Source organism: Colletotrichum scovillei, assembly GCF_011075155.1.
Source record: "Colletotrichum scovillei strain TJNH1 chromosome Unknown Contig00001, whole genome shotgun sequence".
NCBI lineage: Eukaryota > Fungi > Ascomycota > Sordariomycetes > Glomerellales > Glomerellaceae > Colletotrichum > Colletotrichum scovillei.
In genome coordinates this window covers 3,710,629-3,727,500 of record NW_023336259.1, presented here as the reverse complement: position 1 = coordinate 3,727,500, position 16,872 = coordinate 3,710,629, and the positions used below count along the sequence as shown (strand labels likewise).

The 16,872-nt window shown below is 53.0% G+C and overlaps 4 protein-coding genes across 4 annotated transcripts; 2 read left to right on the top strand and 2 right to left on the bottom strand.

Moving 5' to 3' along the window:
* Nucleotides 1-4,429: 4,429 nt before the first annotated feature.
* HER10_EVM0007765 (eukaryotic and archaeal DNA primase) lies at nt 4,430-6,457 on the bottom strand (the record flags this gene model as incomplete). The annotated part of the gene is made up of 4 exons (XM_035477310.1): nt 5,921-6,457; nt 5,316-5,863; nt 4,658-5,265; nt 4,430-4,592 (listed from the first exon to the last, which is right to left on the bottom strand). Exons 1-4 carry the CDS (start codon nt 6,108-6,110, stop codon nt 4,430-4,432), a joined length of 1,509 nt encoding a protein of 502 aa, XP_035338588.1. The 5' UTR covers nt 6,111-6,457.
* A 648-nt stretch (nt 6,458-7,105) lies between these two features.
* On the top strand, nt 7,106-10,306 carry HER10_EVM0003468 (uncharacterized protein; the record flags this gene model as incomplete). The annotated part of the gene is made up of 6 exons (XM_035473143.1): nt 7,106-7,284; nt 7,508-9,034; nt 9,122-9,198; nt 9,250-9,648; nt 9,704-9,971; nt 10,042-10,306. 6 exons carry the CDS (start codon nt 7,106-7,108, stop codon nt 10,304-10,306), a joined length of 2,715 nt encoding a protein of 904 aa, XP_035338184.1.
* A 959-nt stretch (nt 10,307-11,265) lies between these two features.
* HER10_EVM0010924 (uncharacterized protein) lies at nt 11,266-12,111 on the top strand (the record flags this gene model as incomplete). The annotated part of the gene is made up of 3 exons (XM_035480368.1): nt 11,266-11,503; nt 11,558-11,810; nt 11,853-12,111. The coding sequence occupies 3 exons, from the start codon at nt 11,266-11,268 to the stop codon at nt 12,109-12,111; spliced, it is 750 nt and encodes a 249-aa protein (XP_035338881.1).
* Nucleotides 12,112-13,211: 1,100 nt separating this feature from the next.
* On the bottom strand, nt 13,212-15,960 carry HER10_EVM0001542 (methyltransferase domain-containing protein). Its single transcript, XM_035471286.1, has 11 exons — nt 15,625-15,960; nt 15,425-15,469; nt 15,257-15,347; nt 15,123-15,145; nt 14,994-15,012; nt 14,800-14,922; nt 14,726-14,748; nt 14,581-14,618; nt 14,358-14,495; nt 13,762-14,181; nt 13,212-13,639 (listed from the first exon to the last, which is right to left on the bottom strand). Exons 1-11 carry the CDS (start codon nt 15,742-15,744, stop codon nt 13,570-13,572), a joined length of 1,110 nt encoding a protein of 369 aa, XP_035337996.1. The 5' UTR covers nt 15,745-15,960; the 3' UTR covers nt 13,212-13,569.
* Between the last annotated feature and the right edge of the window lie 912 nt (nt 15,961-16,872).

Genomic DNA, 16,872 nt, shown 5'->3' with positions numbered 1-16,872 from the left:
CCACTCAGTCGGGCCCACGGCAACGGATTTGTCAGAGGCCAGAGGTCGGGGTCCTGGAGTCGATCTTTCACTACATCTCTTGCCAAGCAAGTTTGTGCCGTGGACGTTGCTGAAGGAGAGCCCAAGGCTAAGAATGGGCCGTGATGCTTTGGCCATTCTTGGGCATAACCCCGCGCTGAAAATCGCCATGGCAGAGGTGATGCGCGATGGGCTGAGACAACCTCTGCAGTGCTTCCTGATGTTGTGCAATGATCTTCTCTCCCAGCGAAATGCAACTATTCCCAACTTCTCAACGCTGTTTCTGCTCTTACACCGCTATACACAGCTGACACCCAACCTCGAATCTATATCCCTGTCTTGTTCAGTCTTTTCTCCCACCATTCCGAAGTGTCAAACCAACCAACCGGCACGCTGACGTGCCCCAATCCGAGAGTGACCAGGGGGGGGGGGACCACCGAATAGACTTGAGAGACACTAACACAGCAAACAAACGCGGGATTTCGTCACCCGGTGTCCCGGTCTGGCGTCATTGGCAAATCACACAGACGCGTAGCCGACATCACTGGGCGTTGCTATTCCAAGACATTTTGTGTTATGCGCCCGTTTGACCCAGGCCGCGATGCACTAGGGTAGGGTAGGGCAGGGTGGTGCACTTCTCGCAGCATTTAGGGGCTTAGGGGTTTTTTGAAGGGTCGACGGGAACCAAAGGGTCTTACGACGCAGGATAACAGATGGTATACAGGCTTCACAGAGCGGGTGAAGAGGACGGGGTGTGTGCATTTTCTCATCGCGTAGTTTTGCTCAGAACAGGATGGTCGACTGTCTCGAGATGGAACGGATTACCATCACACAGCACACTCCCCCCATCTTTCCCTACATCGTCGCCCGGAAAAACAAGGGGTCTTGTCTGTAGACTGTCTGTAGGGTTAGAAGTCTAGAACGGAGGGGACCCTGATGCTTTTCTTAGATCCTTGATTCTTCTTTTTTCCGGGGTCATCATATGCGGTGTGGTGCGTGGGAAACCAACCCATCTGGGGAAGAAATCCGGGTTGTGGTGAGCAGATGCATATATCTCATCGTCCGAGGCTAAAGTACGCAGCTTGCCATTGCATAGCGTACAGCCTCCCTAGCGTTCTGATCAACCGTCAAACGTCAACCTCGGAAGTTGAAGAAGCACACGAAATTGGTTCCGTGAGAGGAAAGGAAAAAGGGGCCCAGACCAGACCGAACGGAAGGGTGTACGTTACGGCCCCTCTCCAAGGACCATGTCCCCATGTCCGGGAGGCGGGTGGGTGAGGTGAGTGAGCGGTCGAGACGGGTCTGGCCGCTGGGGGGTGTGAGACTCTGAGAGGGAACGACTGACCTCATTGTGCATGAGAGTGAACCGTTCCCCCAATTCGAGGAGGGGTCTCCGTTTTCCCTGGTTTTTTCTGTGCTTGTGCCTGGTTCTGATTTCGTTCCGGTGCAGTCCAGCCCTTCTTTTTTGGTGTTGCGGCGCGGCGCTTTCGTGGAAATGCACACGCCCTAGTCCCCATCCAAGGCAAGGTAGGGAGGGTCCTCAAGAAAACGGAGTCCGAAAAAGATTGGTACGAAATTTCCGTAGGGGGAGGGGAAGGGGAGGGGGAAAGGACGAAAAACCAAGGCCACGATGTTTCTTGGTCTGCACCCCACGATGCCATCCACGATGGGGAATAGGCGTGTTATCGGTTATTGCATACGAAATAGTGGAAACCCGTCAAGCAATACACGTCCGTCCGTTTTGTCCCCCCCGACATTTGTGAATAGCTTCTAGAGATACACCACCAGGTCTAGATCTCGGTCGAACACAGACACACACACATAGCACTCACCCCCGCAAAGAACTGTCGCCGTTGGCACAGAGCAGCAGGAGAGCAGAGCCGCGTTCGGGCTGTTTCCTTTTTCTTCGTCTGCCTTAGCTGGCTGGCCTCAACTGAGATTTGCCAATGCACGCTTCAGCTCGATCTCCACGTCGAGGTTATGGTGGAGAATCGGCGAGGAAATCAGGAGAAAAAAAAGATGAGCCCGACCTTGGATTCGAGACCCTTCCCTCGGCATCGCGAACATGAGGAGTCTGGAATCTCTTTCGACTTCAGCCTTCAGATGGGGCGGATGAACCTCTCTAGAGAAGTTGGAGCGAGCATCGTGCCCTGCATGCTCATTCCCCTCGCCGTCAAAACCCGGCTTTTCATTCCATGCCTAGGGTACCCCTTGGCTCGACATGCGAAATACACAGCAGCAACCGGTTTCCGAGCGCATCTTTCGCGTTCCGGACCCTGGAGGAGCGAGTTTACAGCCCTGGCAGGAAAGCCAGCAACCAAGCTCATCCCCCCAGTCCAGACAAGCTCCTGTTCCTGTGTAACGGTTCGCCAGCCCAGGGTGTTTGACGAGGATTGAAGCCTTGAGGGGAGACAGACAGAGACAGGAAGAGAGGTGGTCTAGACCGCTCCACGGCCAGACCCAGGGGCCAGAGGTCGGGGGAAGCGTTCTGGACCGGTCCACATGCAAAGCAGAAACTCTGTTTTAATGCTGCGTTACTGCGTTGGATTCTGTGGTCGCACCAGGAAGTCCAGGACCAAACTTGCAGCGGAATGTCATTGAGAGTCATGTCTAACTCCTCATCAAATGGTCTCCAGACAGAATGTCACCTCCCGCAAAAGCCGTGGGCAGCCCTATCGCCCCAGCTCCAGCCCGGACTCTGGAAGTCTGGTCTCGCCCACCATTTTCTGCCCACTTGCAGGGGAGGCCGCACGATACCATACGGATAGACCAGACGGAGATCCGAGGCAGAGGACAACCAAGTAGAGTCCAAGCGGGTGATCACACGTTTCGTGCTGGTAGATAGCCATCGCAGATTATAGAGAGTCATCGCAAACACATCCCTGAAGCCTCCCGAGCCAAATGACAAGCCTGGGAAGAGAATTGAGAAGAGATGCTCACATCGGACTGATTCGACCTGCAAGCGCTGCCGCGTGCACGAACGAAAAGCACCCGGCCCCGCGCCAGCTGCTTCGGGATTTGTGATTATCCTGCCTGGCAACATGCTAAAGAAACCATCAAAACTGTCACCAGACGCCACGGATTCTCGAGCAAGTCCGCATCTCGTGATGCCCGAGAGTGCCGTGGCATCCGGGGCTTCCATTAGGTAAGTCCACTTGCAAACAGACGGACGGACAGGAACAGACAAGACCGTCTGCTCGCATGCACGCTCGCACGCCCCCTCTCTCAAGACTTTACCCTTACCCAGCTTCGTGAAGGCTATTCCAATTAAACTCGCAGCTCGCAGCAAAAGGGCTTGTTCCTTCTCCCTGGCTCCCTACCAAGCAGCGCTGCATGTTGGTAGAGTGATGCTTCAGGTAGTGTAGAAGGGGAACTTCCGCGGAGTCGGTCAGGATCTAGACCTAGGTAGTCTCTGTATGTCTCTCTCTGACACAATCCAACACCAAGCTTCATAAGCTTCTTTGTTTGTCAGTCCCCCCCAATGAAGAGTTGAAAGGCAGAAACCAAACACAAACGGTCCCGTTTTTTAGTCATTTCCCGCTCTATTTACCCCAGTGCATCCACCACGGTATGGTCCGCGAGTCTAGTCTTAGTCCGATCGTGATCGTGAAACCCCAAACTCCCGTCAAGACACCGAGCGAGCCGAGGGCAAGAGACAAAGCCAAGAGACGGGAGAGGGAGAGCTTGATCCCAATAAGGAGAACCGGAACGAGACCGATGGGGTGTGTTCCAGACGGCGAGCTTCCTTCATCAAAAGTCTCGACGCTCTCTGGTTCCGATCAAGGTGGAAACATTGGCCAGCTTTGGGCTTTCTTCCTTCATCTGCTTCACCGTCTCCTTTTTTGAAACGAGACACGGCGGGACACGTGGGAGATGTCAAACCTTTCACTCAAGACAAGGAATACTTCGGATGGCTCTTCTTTTCTGCTGTCCTCGAACTACACTTTCCGCAAGAAACGAACCTAAACCATGACATCAAGTTTCCCTCCCGCCCGCGCGTTCGCGGACCCTGCCCAATCCTTCATCAAATAATTAAAGTAGAATAAACGCCGATGTATCGCCATAAGGTAGTTTCGCGAAAAGACATTTGCCATCGTTATCCAACGCCCTCCCCCTCCAACACTCTCTACTGCAGCATTTCGCTGGCAACAGGGTCCAGACCGCCGTGGAACCCGTCTCTTTCATCAAGCCACACGCTTCGTTAGTGAGGCAGCCGCTTCCCGCCCCCAGGTATGTTCCCGTCGGCGAGCTTATCAGCACAAGCCTTGTGGCAGAAAAGCTTAGCTATACGCTTGCTCGAGCTAAGTCCCTGCCTCGAGAGAAGACTCTCGAACCACTGGTCGTAACTGGCCGTGAGCGAGTCTGCCACGAGTCACAAGGCATACTGTTACTGTGAGGCCTCAGGCTACGCTCACCCCTCCATCTTGACATCTGTCGCCTTGTCGAGGTTCTTGAGGAGGTAGCTGCGCTTAAAGTACTCGTTGGGATGGACGATTGTCTCGAGTTGTGCAGACGTGAACACGCTCTCGTCCTTTGCCTTTTTAAGTTCCTGCTTATGCAAGTGCTCGAATACGCTGGAGGCATGTTAGTCAATGGTCCCCAAAAACGGTAGACAACAAAACGGAGCATTGAGACGTACCGATTACACGCCATATGGAACTTTTGGTTCTCCTTATCCTCCTTGACGCCCTGCAATGTGGCTCGATCGCTCACACCCATGCCTTGCATCAGAGTGGTCAGATTCTCCAAGTTGAAGTGGCGGTAGGGGCAGCCGTGGGCTTCGCCCGAGCCGGGTGGGTGCTCGGTCAGGATCTTCTGACAGCTGAACGGGCTATAGCCACCTCCGCGACGGTTTGAGTCGCCGCCGACGTCGCCGTACACGTGGCGCACGTTGTAACGATACTCCTTGTTGAATGTGTCGTCTGTGATGTTGCGGAAGCTCTGTCTCCAGAAGACAAGGCACTCTTCGAGGTTCAGGCCGATGCCCTTGAGGAAAAGAGAGTATTGCAAGCGGCCAAAGTGCTTAAGGTGAGCGTCTCGGCGCAGCGAGCGGTGGAGGTGCGACATGCAGGCGGGGAAGTGTTGTGAGAGGTTGTCGATGTTGCGGGCGGTGATCTCGGCGCCGGGCGGGGCGCCGGTATTCGAGCTGTATGAGCTATCTGGCGTGATGAAGTTCTTGGAGAGGTGATCTAGGATCGGGGTCAGACGGTCGTCTTCGTCGAGTCGGGGAAGAGCGCGTGCGGTAAGCTGTTCAACGTCAGTATCACCCAGACACCGTGGTCGTGTCATGAGCCTACCTCTAATTGTCTCTCCAACCGCGAGACGAACTCTCCGTTCACCATACTGGCCTGTTCTCTCCCTGGTACAAACGCCTTGCCTGCCTTCAGGAACACCTTGCGCTGCTCGACCAGTTCCGGCACCCGGGCCCAGTCGACCTTGAACCATGTGTCGTCTTCTGTAGAGGCCGTCTTGCCCCAGCCGCGCGACATGGCAGCCAGCTCGGATGAGTACTCGCGCTTCTCGTCATCCGTGACAGCTTCCCACCAGTCGAGATCCAGGCTACCGACGAAGGCCGCCCGTTCGCTCATGTCGTCGCTGTTGAATCGCAAGCGGAAAAGCATCGTCTCGACGCGCGTGAAGCGACGACGGAGGTCCTCGGTTCGGGCAAAGGCTAAGCGGAGGATGAAGTGACTGTAGTGGTCTTTTTGACGCTGGGCGAAGAGCTTCGGCGAGTGCGAGGTATTGGACTCGAGCGGGAGGTACTTGTCGAGGAGCGGCTTCATGTGGTTCGCGACTTCTTGGGGGGATTTGTTGCGGAACGCGCAGGCCTCCAACTCGGCAAGAACTGATTGAGGATGTTTTTAGTGACGGCGAGAGACAGACATAATACTGGTAGACGCACCCCTTAGCCGGTCAATGGCCCATTGTTCAAATTGCTCGAGAGTAATGTCGGCCGTTGGCGCGTCGGTGTAAAAGTTGAGTCTGTGGGGGTATTCGAGTTCCTTGTAGGCGGGGGAAGCAAACTGCTTCTTGCGATGGTCGACGACATTGCGCCTCTTGGGGTCGATCCGGTTGAAGTCGTGTCGCAACATGTTGGCGTTATGTGGGCATGTGTATACAGGAAAGTCTTGCGTGGGCTTGGTGTTGAGGGCAGACGAAAGTTGGAAATGTTGCTGGGGGCTCTGGCGCCGGGGAGACGCGTCGAGTCGCGTCGTGGGGCATTTCAATTAACCCGGTGTTGGCCAATGAGAGGCAGTCGAGATCAGCCGTGCGGGTCTGCGCGGTCTGGTGTCTAAAGTGCTTCGATTATGTCAGCTTTTCTCGTGAGCCTTATGTAAGCAATGAGATCTCAGTGGAAGGGCAGCGGTCGGCGGATCCTCTAATGGAGGAACCTCGTTGCATTCCCATCATCTTATCATCCCGATACTTACGAATGCACCATTGTCCCTTTGAAAACTTCGAGCTTCCTCTTTGGCTGAGCAACAAGTCCCGTGAACTGGTTTATATGCATGATAGCGCAGAAGTCTGCCTAGAATGCATCATCATTGCGTGCTACACACCGCAGCGCGCACCAATTCCTAACGTCGGTGTCGGAATCGTCAACATGTCGCGATGGAGGCAGCCAAGGCAGAGCACACTAGACAATGCCGTCTACACAAATCAACTGCTGCGGCGAATCAGTGCCAACCGATGCCCCGAAGCAGCGTATCTGCACGGCATCACGTTTCTCGACGCGCATACCGACGCATACCGGCAACTCCAAATCAGCGTTTGGTGCCCAGTCACAGCGTCCACGGCGCCCCGCGCGTGACCCGCCGCCGATTCCTAAATTCAGGGGACCCACCATACCTCCGGGGCACCATGTCAGCCTCAACCGCGGGGCCGCTTTCCAGGCATCCCTTCATCAACACCAAGCCGCCCAGCTTCACGGCGGGATTCTCTTACATCTCACCTCAGTACTCATATCTCAAAGCTGTAATATGCGATTCTTTCTCCTCCATTGATTTGGAGTGAGAACCTTTACGCAACCCGACTCCTGATCCTCTGCCTCCCCTGTCTGACGCCAATGCTGTCCTAGGCCGTGAAGATGGCGTCTCTGTCATCTCTAGGTCTGAATCTCCGCCTCGCCGATATCGATGAGAATCTCAAATCTCACCCAGCGGCTCTTTCGTTCCCTAATAGTGGCTTCGCATTGAATGGACCGTCAATGAGCCATGACTTTATCGATGATGCGCCGTGTTTCGCTTACACGGAAGTGTTTGAAAGGTACGCCATACATTTGTCTCATCAGGATTCGATTTATGATGTTCCACATGTAGCAGTGTTTTTCAATCTTACTTTTTATTCCTGAAACAGTCTTGCATACATTTCATCCTGCAATTGTGACCTATTCTCAGGCATAGCGTCGCTATCATCCTGCTTGGGGTCGCCCTTCATGAATGTCCGGGTGCAGACTGGCTGACTTCTAGGTATAACTTCATCGTGACAGCGGGGAAGTATTCCAAGCCGTTTCGCCTGGCTCAGGGGTCTACCTACCTCTCTACTCCTCCCCAGCTTCTCAGCCAGCTTTCACCGTCTCCAAGAGCCGCCTTACCAAAACCATAGAGATCGAATACCAGAGCTTGACACTGCTGCAGTCACTTGCTATTGCTGTGCCCTCGCCTTTTGACCTACCCGATCTGTTGAAGAACTACGCAACTCTCAAGGCTTACTTACACCACCTGGAGAATGTATCGCCATCGCACCCTACAACAGTCGAGCTCCGTCTACTCGTTCGCGACCTACTCCTAGATAGAGCACTATTCGCTGGAATCGGCACTGAAGTGTACCGATCGAGTGGCATACTATCTATCGGCCAGCTTCACGACATGCACCAACGAAGCATAGATGCCGGCTTGGACGACCTCGACGCCTGTTTCGCTCTAGGTTTCCTCCCAGATGTTCTGGATGACGCGTTCCTCGAAGCCTTGGCATCCAAGTTTACCGAGCTTGCCCTTGCTGGTGATCTCACTGCCTTACACGATCTATGCGAGCCTGTTGTCCGCACTGGTGAAGTCGAGTGGCAGACGAACCCCGACTTGCTCCTTGAATTGCTCGACAGAGGTCGACTGGACATCTATCGCTATGTTCTAGACTTGGCGTCGCGAACAAGAGACAAGTCCACAAGCCAGCCCGGGCCGTTCCTACGAGACATAACCGACGACCCCCTTCACGTCGCCATACGGCTTGGCCACATTGCGCAAGCAGAGAACCTTTTACAGCAAGGGATCACCTTTTTAGGTGTCTACGCTGACGACGAGATGGTCGGCGGCACAGAGCATGTAGTCTTGACACCCTTTTCTGCGGCGGTCTACTGGGACCAGGCCGAAATTGTTCGCGCGATACTGCTGCGAACACCCCTACCCGAGGGGCTACGAGAGGCAATCGCCATCGCGGTCTCTGATGAGAACACACAGATTATGGAAATCATGCTGGCATTTGGCGTCATGGATGTTCCACAGTCGACAGCTCCGGATGATACATTCGACTGTTTTGCAGGCTTGAGCATTATGGAGGCAACTCCCGCCGCCGCATTATCTCGAGTGTCGTCCGGCCTGAACTGTACTGGAACCCAAGCGGACAGTTTTCCCAGTCTGACCAGTAGCAGCAATACTAACTATTTCAGCACGCCACGTAGCCGACGCCATGACCAAGTGGCCGATGCCCCCAAAGAACGAGTCCGACGGAGATGCTCTCGCCACCGCCGGCGACTCTTGGGGCAGAGCCTGGTCTCTTCCATGCAGACCCTGTGCTCTCAGTTCTATGGGGCTTGTGACTGCTCGGATCATGAAGAGCTTCGCGATTTAGCTGGGGACTACGTCCATTCTAATACAGTATGGGATCGTGGTCTTGGTGTATTCCGTGGTCTGATGCAGGATAGTCCACCATCGTCGCTCGAGGAGATTTTCGACGCACTGCTGGTGGCAAATGCCACGTATTTAACGTTGCTTTCAAGTGACGATTCCCTATCTCTACAGTAAGCCATTGCTCGCAATTCCCTGCCTAAGGGCGCGCTCTATTATAAAGTCCTACGTCTAGGCAGCCAAAGCTAACATTGATGTAGATTTGTTGATGACCTCGACCGGTGGCGCTCCGTTCTACCAGCATCGTCTCAGCTCTTTTTCGATGAGCTCGCATTCCGCATGTAGGCATACACGCCGTCAAGTCGAAGACCATCCCAACTTGACCCAGAACACCTGCCGCATTTCCAAGACTTGGCTCAAAATCTCATCTCACTCGAGAAGCGCAAGGAGACCGTACCGTCAAAGATTTCCTCACCTGGCATTAGGCTTGCAGCTATACAAAGAGCATTCAATGAACAAGAAACGCATGTAGGAGTCAGTAGTATTCAGGCCCAGACGATACCGGGCCGATCACAGTCGGGGCAGGCCTCCTATGCCGGCTCATCGACCCAACGCGATGATCTGGTGTGGGCGGACTTTCTACATATGGAACGCTTTGAGGAAGCTACTTCGAGACAGCCGGCTCCTTCGTCATCATTCGATGGAGGCTGGGAAGACGCTCTCTCGTCGGCCACGATGCTGCTCCTCTTCTCGGTGGCTTTCTCCATCGTGCTTGCACTGATCCTAGGCAAGTGTAGCGTCGGACTTGCTCAAGACTCGCACGCTAACGTGAGGTACTCCAGGCTTGCATTCTGGATTGGCCAACGCGTTCACCGAGACCTTCACTGCTACGCCTCCGGGATATCTTCGTTGCTGTGCCCTGCTAGCAGAGTACCTCAGGATGCATGGCATCTCGGTTCAATCCAGTCAAGCTGCTGGCCAGCTTTCTGTCCCACCATTCACAGTACAATCGCCAGCCCATAGCTCAGACGCATACATCACGCCGTCGAGCAGCTTCTCTTCGCTCAGCACACTTGAACTCCGCCGAAACGTATCGTCATCGAGTATAAGGTAAGTCACTGTTCACCTGGTCCCAATGTTTGTTGACTCGTACTCACACCTTCAATAGCAGCGTCGGTAGTGCAGCTGGTTCGACGACGTCTCGCTCGACGCCGCGCGATCACCGAAACCGAAGCGATAGACTGCAGTGCCTCACACCGCAATGCACCAAGACGTTCTCGAGCGTAAGCAACCGCAACAAGCACCTTCGCGAGGGGTGCTCGTTCAATCGCGAGAAGAGACAGAGGTATCCGTGTAGGAACGAAAGCTGTACCAGGGTCTTGACGACAAAGTGGTATCGAGATACGCATGAGAAAGAGAGATGTCGCTTTCGGAGAGGCGACTGAGTGGGACGCTCATAGAATGAATGGGTGGGCTTTTCGCCGGTGTATTAATGTTGGGATAGTGCAATTCGCACCAAAACAAAGGGCTGCTCGCCTATGATAATGAAAATCTAATCAATCAACTTATTGGAACTACAGATTTGGGAATTATTTGCAACTTGCATGCCATCCGGAGATCCATGTGGGCGCGATGGGACCTAGTGTTGGGGCACATCTTTTGGAGTGGGTATATAGGGCTGTCAGGCACCCTTCCCTCCAACCAACTATCACTGGATGCCAACATCCACTAATCCCCGATAGTCTAGTGGTGAGGATATCTGCTTGTCATTGAGGATTCAACGATTCGCAGGGGACCGGGGTTCAATTCCCCGTCGAGGAGTAATCTTTTGCATTTTTGCCGATTGGATCATTTAATTCTGTCAATCATCATCGTAGCTATTCAGTCAGCTAGTTTTCAGACGCGAAACGGCTGGGCCCATGAAGATTGACCCTGTTGAGTCCATCGATGCATCACAACACCACGAACCTCTCCAGCACGTCTCGAAACCAACGTTGAGCCACATAGAACTCTACTCGTACCTATACCGTCTTCTGAAGCATCTCTCTGAATTACTAACGAAAATGGCCCGTCTTGGCAGTGCACAAATAGCTGGCGGATTCAGTGGCGTCTAGGCTTCAACGTTTCGACTCTCCGAAACGACACTACTGTTTAGGTCAACGCTGACTAGATCCGTCGCTAGGACGTTTAAAATGAGAACCTCACCCCTCCATCGCGCACAGTCGACTTCGAGGTGGGGGACAGGGCAACGGGTTTGCAATGGAAGAAAAAGAATCGAGCAAAAACACAATGTGTCCCACGGCGGAGTGGCTTCCACCCTCCTCGATTGCCCAATGTCCATCTGCCCATCCACTCAGATATAGACGACAAGAACATCACCAAGAAATCGTCACCGGCATTCGCGATGCACATCCTCGCAGTGCTCCTCTTTGGTGTCGTATTCCCGGCATGCGCGCGCTCAGAGAACCGCTTCCGCCGCCCGCCGGGCCCGGGTCCGGCAGGAGACTTCCGGGATAACCCAGTCTACACACTCGGCGACAACATTGACTTACAGTGGGAGATGGACCTCAAGAACATCGACCTGATCTTGTGGCAGCAGCAGCCAACGGGGAATATCAAGGGACCCTATGCCAAGCTCGCATGTAAGTCTCTGCTACAACGTATAGCTTAGAGCCGCGTCTAACACCATTGCAAAGCCAATTCCACAGTAAAAAGCCTGGTCTGGACCGTAGGCTACGCAGGTTTTCCTTCAACAATGAATCCAGACCTGAGCCAGGTCTACTTCCTTCAACTCTTCAAGACGGGACAGTCGGGCAGCAGCGCGACATCTCACTACTTCAACATCACCGAACCCGACAGCACATCAGTAACACAATCCGCGACAGCCACCACAACAGCCCTCGCCCTCGCAACATCAACATCAACATCAACCCCAGAATCCTCCCCGGCGCAATCACCAACCACCCCCACCGACGAAGACCAACTCTCGAGCACCGCAGTCGCAGGCATCGCCGTCGGCGCGACGCTCGGCGCCCTCCTCCTCCTCGCCCTCCTCGCGGGGCTGGTCCGCAGGTACGTCAAGAGGAGGCGGGACATGGCCGTCCACACGGAGGGCGACATCCTCGTCTACGCCGAGCGGCAGCTGCGGGCCAAAGACGAGGCCGCCGCGTGGAAGCTGGAGCTGCCGGCGCACAGCCGCGAGCGGTTCGAGGTGGAGGCGTGCGAGCCGAGGCACGAGATGCCCTGCTGAGCCTGTTGGTGCTGGGATGGAGAGCGGGTGACAACGTGTGGTGGCGAATTATGGTGGTCGGGTTACTGTTTTATTCCTGATGGGTTGGGTAGAAGTCTTTCGTTTTGCTAAGGAGTCGAGGTTTTCTATTTTCAATGCAGTTAGCATTTCTTCTCGTTGGAAACTTCGTTTCTTGTTCAAGCGGCGGATTTATTCAGCATGCAAAGGCTTATCTGTGAGTCTGACGAAGTACCTTCTTAAAAGAAATTGACTCGCTTGGGCGTTGCGTTACCTGAAGTTCGATCGGATTCGGAATCTAGAGCGGCACAATGGGATGAGCAACGTACTCAGGTACATATTCTGACTAGTATACGATCAACTGAAAATGGTTATTCAGCCTGTTCTTACAAGAAAAATATCATACATGGACAATGATCAGGCAAGCTATCAAGTTAATATTTGGGCAACAAGATGTTGGCGTACTACGAGACGTTTATGAATTACCAGTACTCATGAGGGAGACTGGACTAGATATCAGAGGCAACATTGAACCAACTGAATAAATCCGGCAATACGAGAACAGTAGCCAATAATAATAGGCGGTGCACTGGACGCAATTCATTTGGTTATCTTAGACAAAATATACCAGCACGCCTCGAAGCTGATAAACTTGTCGATGAACACCACATCAACTCCGGTCAATCGTCAATGGGAACTCCGGGTGTTCAAATTGACTCGAGTACGATCATCCTTTGCCCGAGAGTCTATATACATTGAATAACCAGGGACGCCTTTCAGTCGCGTCAAATGTGCAGACCCTCCAACATGGGCCAGCACAATCAGCCTGGCTATTGAGTCATGCAATACGGCTGATGACTATCCAGGGAAGAGCTCAGGAAGTCTCTACAGACTAGGGAAACTGCGGACTAATTACTCTGGGATCCCGAAAGATGGATACCAGAGGTAATCGGAAATGAACAAAGGGGCATGTTAGATGTATTCCGCGTTGACATCTATACCTTCATCAAGAAATCCATTACACTCTGATGATGCAACTTGGAAAACAACATCGAAAGGTTGGAGATATTCTTCAGTTGATGACACAGGATTCTAGGGCGGTGGTGAATAAGCGAAGAATTCAAGAATTATAAATAGCGAGAAAGAAGACAATCCACAAGGGCTCAGAGTCTCCATAGTCTCGAAACGGTAGTTATGCTGATCTCATTGACTTTCATGTATGTATGTACATCCTCGATATCAGCCATGAGACTGCGATGGTCGCCCTTTATGTCATTGTTTTCGTACGTCCGTGCCGCTTAGGTGTAGCAGAGAGTTGTCCCAGCCGGGAATCCTCTCTTTAGCACGCCCTCTTCCGAGGAAAGGGGCAGTCCGATTCAGCATGTTCTGACGTTGTCTCTGAATGAGGAACCGTCCCTCATCGAGTCACTAACAGATACGTATCACTCGCCTGAGCTCACATCAATGCTCCGATTCCGGTTCCGACTCAGACGACGGCTCATCAAAAGGCTTCCTACCAAAAGCGCAGTATCTAGGTTGAAAAGTCAGTGAAAGAAACTTCCTTATTTCCAAAGCGAGGGGAAAACAGTCATCTTCAGAGAGAGAGAGAGAGAGAGAGAGAGAGAGAGAGAGAGAGAGAGAGAGAAAACTCACATATCCCAGTACGCGTGAATATTCCGATTATGCAAATCCTTCCTCACCCCGCTGCAAAACACCAACGTCTCGTCGCGCGTCCACCCCAGCACGCGCGTGAAGAGCGCCAGCGCCGACGCCTCGCACCCCTGCAGACTGCTCTCCTGCGAGTAGCGCCCAATCTCCTTGAGTTGGTCGTTCTTGGGCCAGTCGTGCAGCGGCCAGATGCGGTGGACCTCGACCACGTCGACGAAGCCGGCGCGGAGGAGCAGGTTCTTGAAGAGCGCGGGGACGGTGACGGGACGGCCCATGCGGTCGCAGGCCTCCATGAGGAGGGTCGACCACTCGGCCACGGGGGACTTGGGGTCCATTGTGCCGTCTTGGCATTGGAGGGGGAAGCAGTTGTCCGTCAATTCGACGTAGCCTCCTGGTTCGAGGTTGCTGGGAGGGCGGGGAAAGAGAACCCGGGAGTTAGCCTTTTTCTCGCGTGCTGCCAAAGGGACTGGGACGTATACGTGAATGTGTGGTTGAGTGGGTAGGTAGCTTGAGTTGATGCGTGTGTGCGTACGTGTGTATGTGAGTAGAATAGGAGGGGAGGGAGGGGGGGAACAGCTCACTCATAGGCTTGTCTGAGAAGCCTCTCCCAGTTCGCGATAGCCGAGTTCATGTGCCGGATGTGAATGAAGTCGAATTTCGTGGACCATGTCCAGTCCTTTTCGATATCATCGACTTCGAAACTGCAATTTGGGGGAACGCTGGAAATCCGCCACGCCTCTCATCAGCCAAAACTCGCGTGGAAAGGGGGGGGGGGGGGAAGGGGCCCAGAAGACAAAGACGTACAAACCAGGTTGAATAGGACTCAAATCGACGCCAATAACCTGCGTCAAGGAAAAGAAGAAAAAAAGTCAGCTCCGGTATTGTTCACACAATGTGTACTCAACGCTAATAGAGAATATCGATTAATGAGAAGGGGAGGAGCTCATACGGTTGCTGAGGGATGCGATTCGGCTGCAAGAAGACGTCAGTACATCCAACATAACGATGCAAGGCTTTCCGTACCGTAGTCTATCGCCCAAATGCCAGTCCCGGTTCCGATATCCAGGACCGAATTGGCGCCCATGACCTTTGGGCACATGCATAGCTTGCCGTCAAACGTCAAGCGCCAAAGGTGATGTGTGAGGTCTGTTTGTTGGCGCTTATTTGTTAGTTACCTGCGTCAGTCGCCCTTTTTGTTTGAGTGACCCTGGACTTGCCTAGGCGATCTTGTTCTTGCTGTAGGGCCGGATTGTCAGCTGAATGTTAGGTAGGCGGAAATTTCCCGTAAACGATGATTCCTCGCAGCAGAGAAGAGAGGAGACGGAGAGGGAGGGGTTTGGACAAACCTCATCGTTGGGCAGGATATAAGCTATAAACCCAAGCCAAGTCAGTTCAACAAATACCGACCCAAATGAGATTACGGGGCCATCGGACTCAGAACCGTCTATCGATTCCGGAATATACATGTATACAAACTTACTTCCATCGCTGAGAGCGTGGTACCTCCGCCCATTCTCTTTCCGATACTGGCGAATGCTCGAGCGCAGTGAGCTCAGGGAGCTTGCCCTGGACTATGACGGAGAAAAAGAGAAAAACAAAGTTAGTCTCAAGCTTTTCAAAACCAGACGGAGAGGTCGTGTCAACGAACTTCTTCACTCCAAGTGTCATCATCGTAGCGAGGATCATGAGGTTCCTATTTTTTTTCATTGTAAGCCTCAAAACATGGTATATATATATATATATATATATAAAAGGAGTCCATGTAGCTAGCCGTTAGAGAAGAATATTGGGACTTGGTAAGAGTACAATAGGCTTAAAAGAATGAAGACAACGAGATTAGGGACGTACGGCTTCGACTTCTTCAGGAGGATAATGAGAAGGCACGGCATGCGGCTGAGCAGGCGCAGCAACGTGAGGGGTTTGTTCCGCCGGCGCGCTGGCCTCTCGCGTATCGACGCTATCGGCCATCTCTGCACAATTGACTCTGCCTTCACCTCTTGGCGGATCCGAGAGTGCGGAATCACTGCGCTCAGTCACCTTCTACGCTTGGTTCGAATTTCGTTCTCGTGGCTTGACAAGTTAGTCTAGAGCGAGTGGGATCAAAAGAAGAAAAAAAAAAACTGAGGCCGAAAAGAGAGAGAGAGAGAGAGAGAGAGAGAGAGAGAGGGAGGGAGGGAGAAAGGAAGGGCGGGGTGGGAACATAAGTACCTAGAAAGAAGCTGGCCGCGGCCATCAACCTACCCTTTAAATCCCATTGGAAATGGGATTGCTTACCCAAGCTGATTTTTTTTATGATCCTACCCATGCCCAACGAACCCCCTCATCCATCTCCTCCTTCTCCTCTTGGTTTCCGCTTCTCCATGAGGTACTATGATAAGTCCCAGTCCCCTCTCCAAGGTACGCTAAGGTACGGATACACTCGCGCGGATGACATGACATCCACCAAGAAAGCCCCGCTACCTTACCTCCTTAGCCTGGCACGCCTGGTTGGTTGGCGATATTGGCTCGGCGTATGTGCGGGAATCGGCCGCCCCAGCAAGCCAGATATCAAAGAGAACAACAAACCCGATGGTGTGATTGGACCAGGGTCCTTTTGCTTCGGCATGCATGCAGATGCAACATACACCACACTACGGATACCCACGCACGCGGTTGTGAGAATAAATGGCACACTCACTGTAGGTAACTATCTACTTTTCCAGCCAAATTCATAAACTCTCTTCGACTTCAACTTAGAATCCCACACTCTATTATAATAATTGATAACTCTATAGTAACTACTTATATACTGAGTATTTTTTTTCGAATTATTTTATGCACTATTATCAGCCTGGTTTTATTGTGCTGATGCTCTGAGCTGCTTGTACATGTGCCGCTTTTTCTAACAACCGCGTGCCACGCTACCGCTTCCCCGGCCCCCCAAACTTAGCCCAGCCCTTTTTGCTGCGATTCGGCCGCAAGGCGGTGGCACGGCGGCCCATCCGTTCAGTGTTCCTGCCGCTCACTTACCTACTTAGGTACCTGACCTGGTCCTGCATGTACAAGTACGCAGTAAGTCAAACCCCCCACTTCCTGGCACCCCCCTGTTTCTGGCAC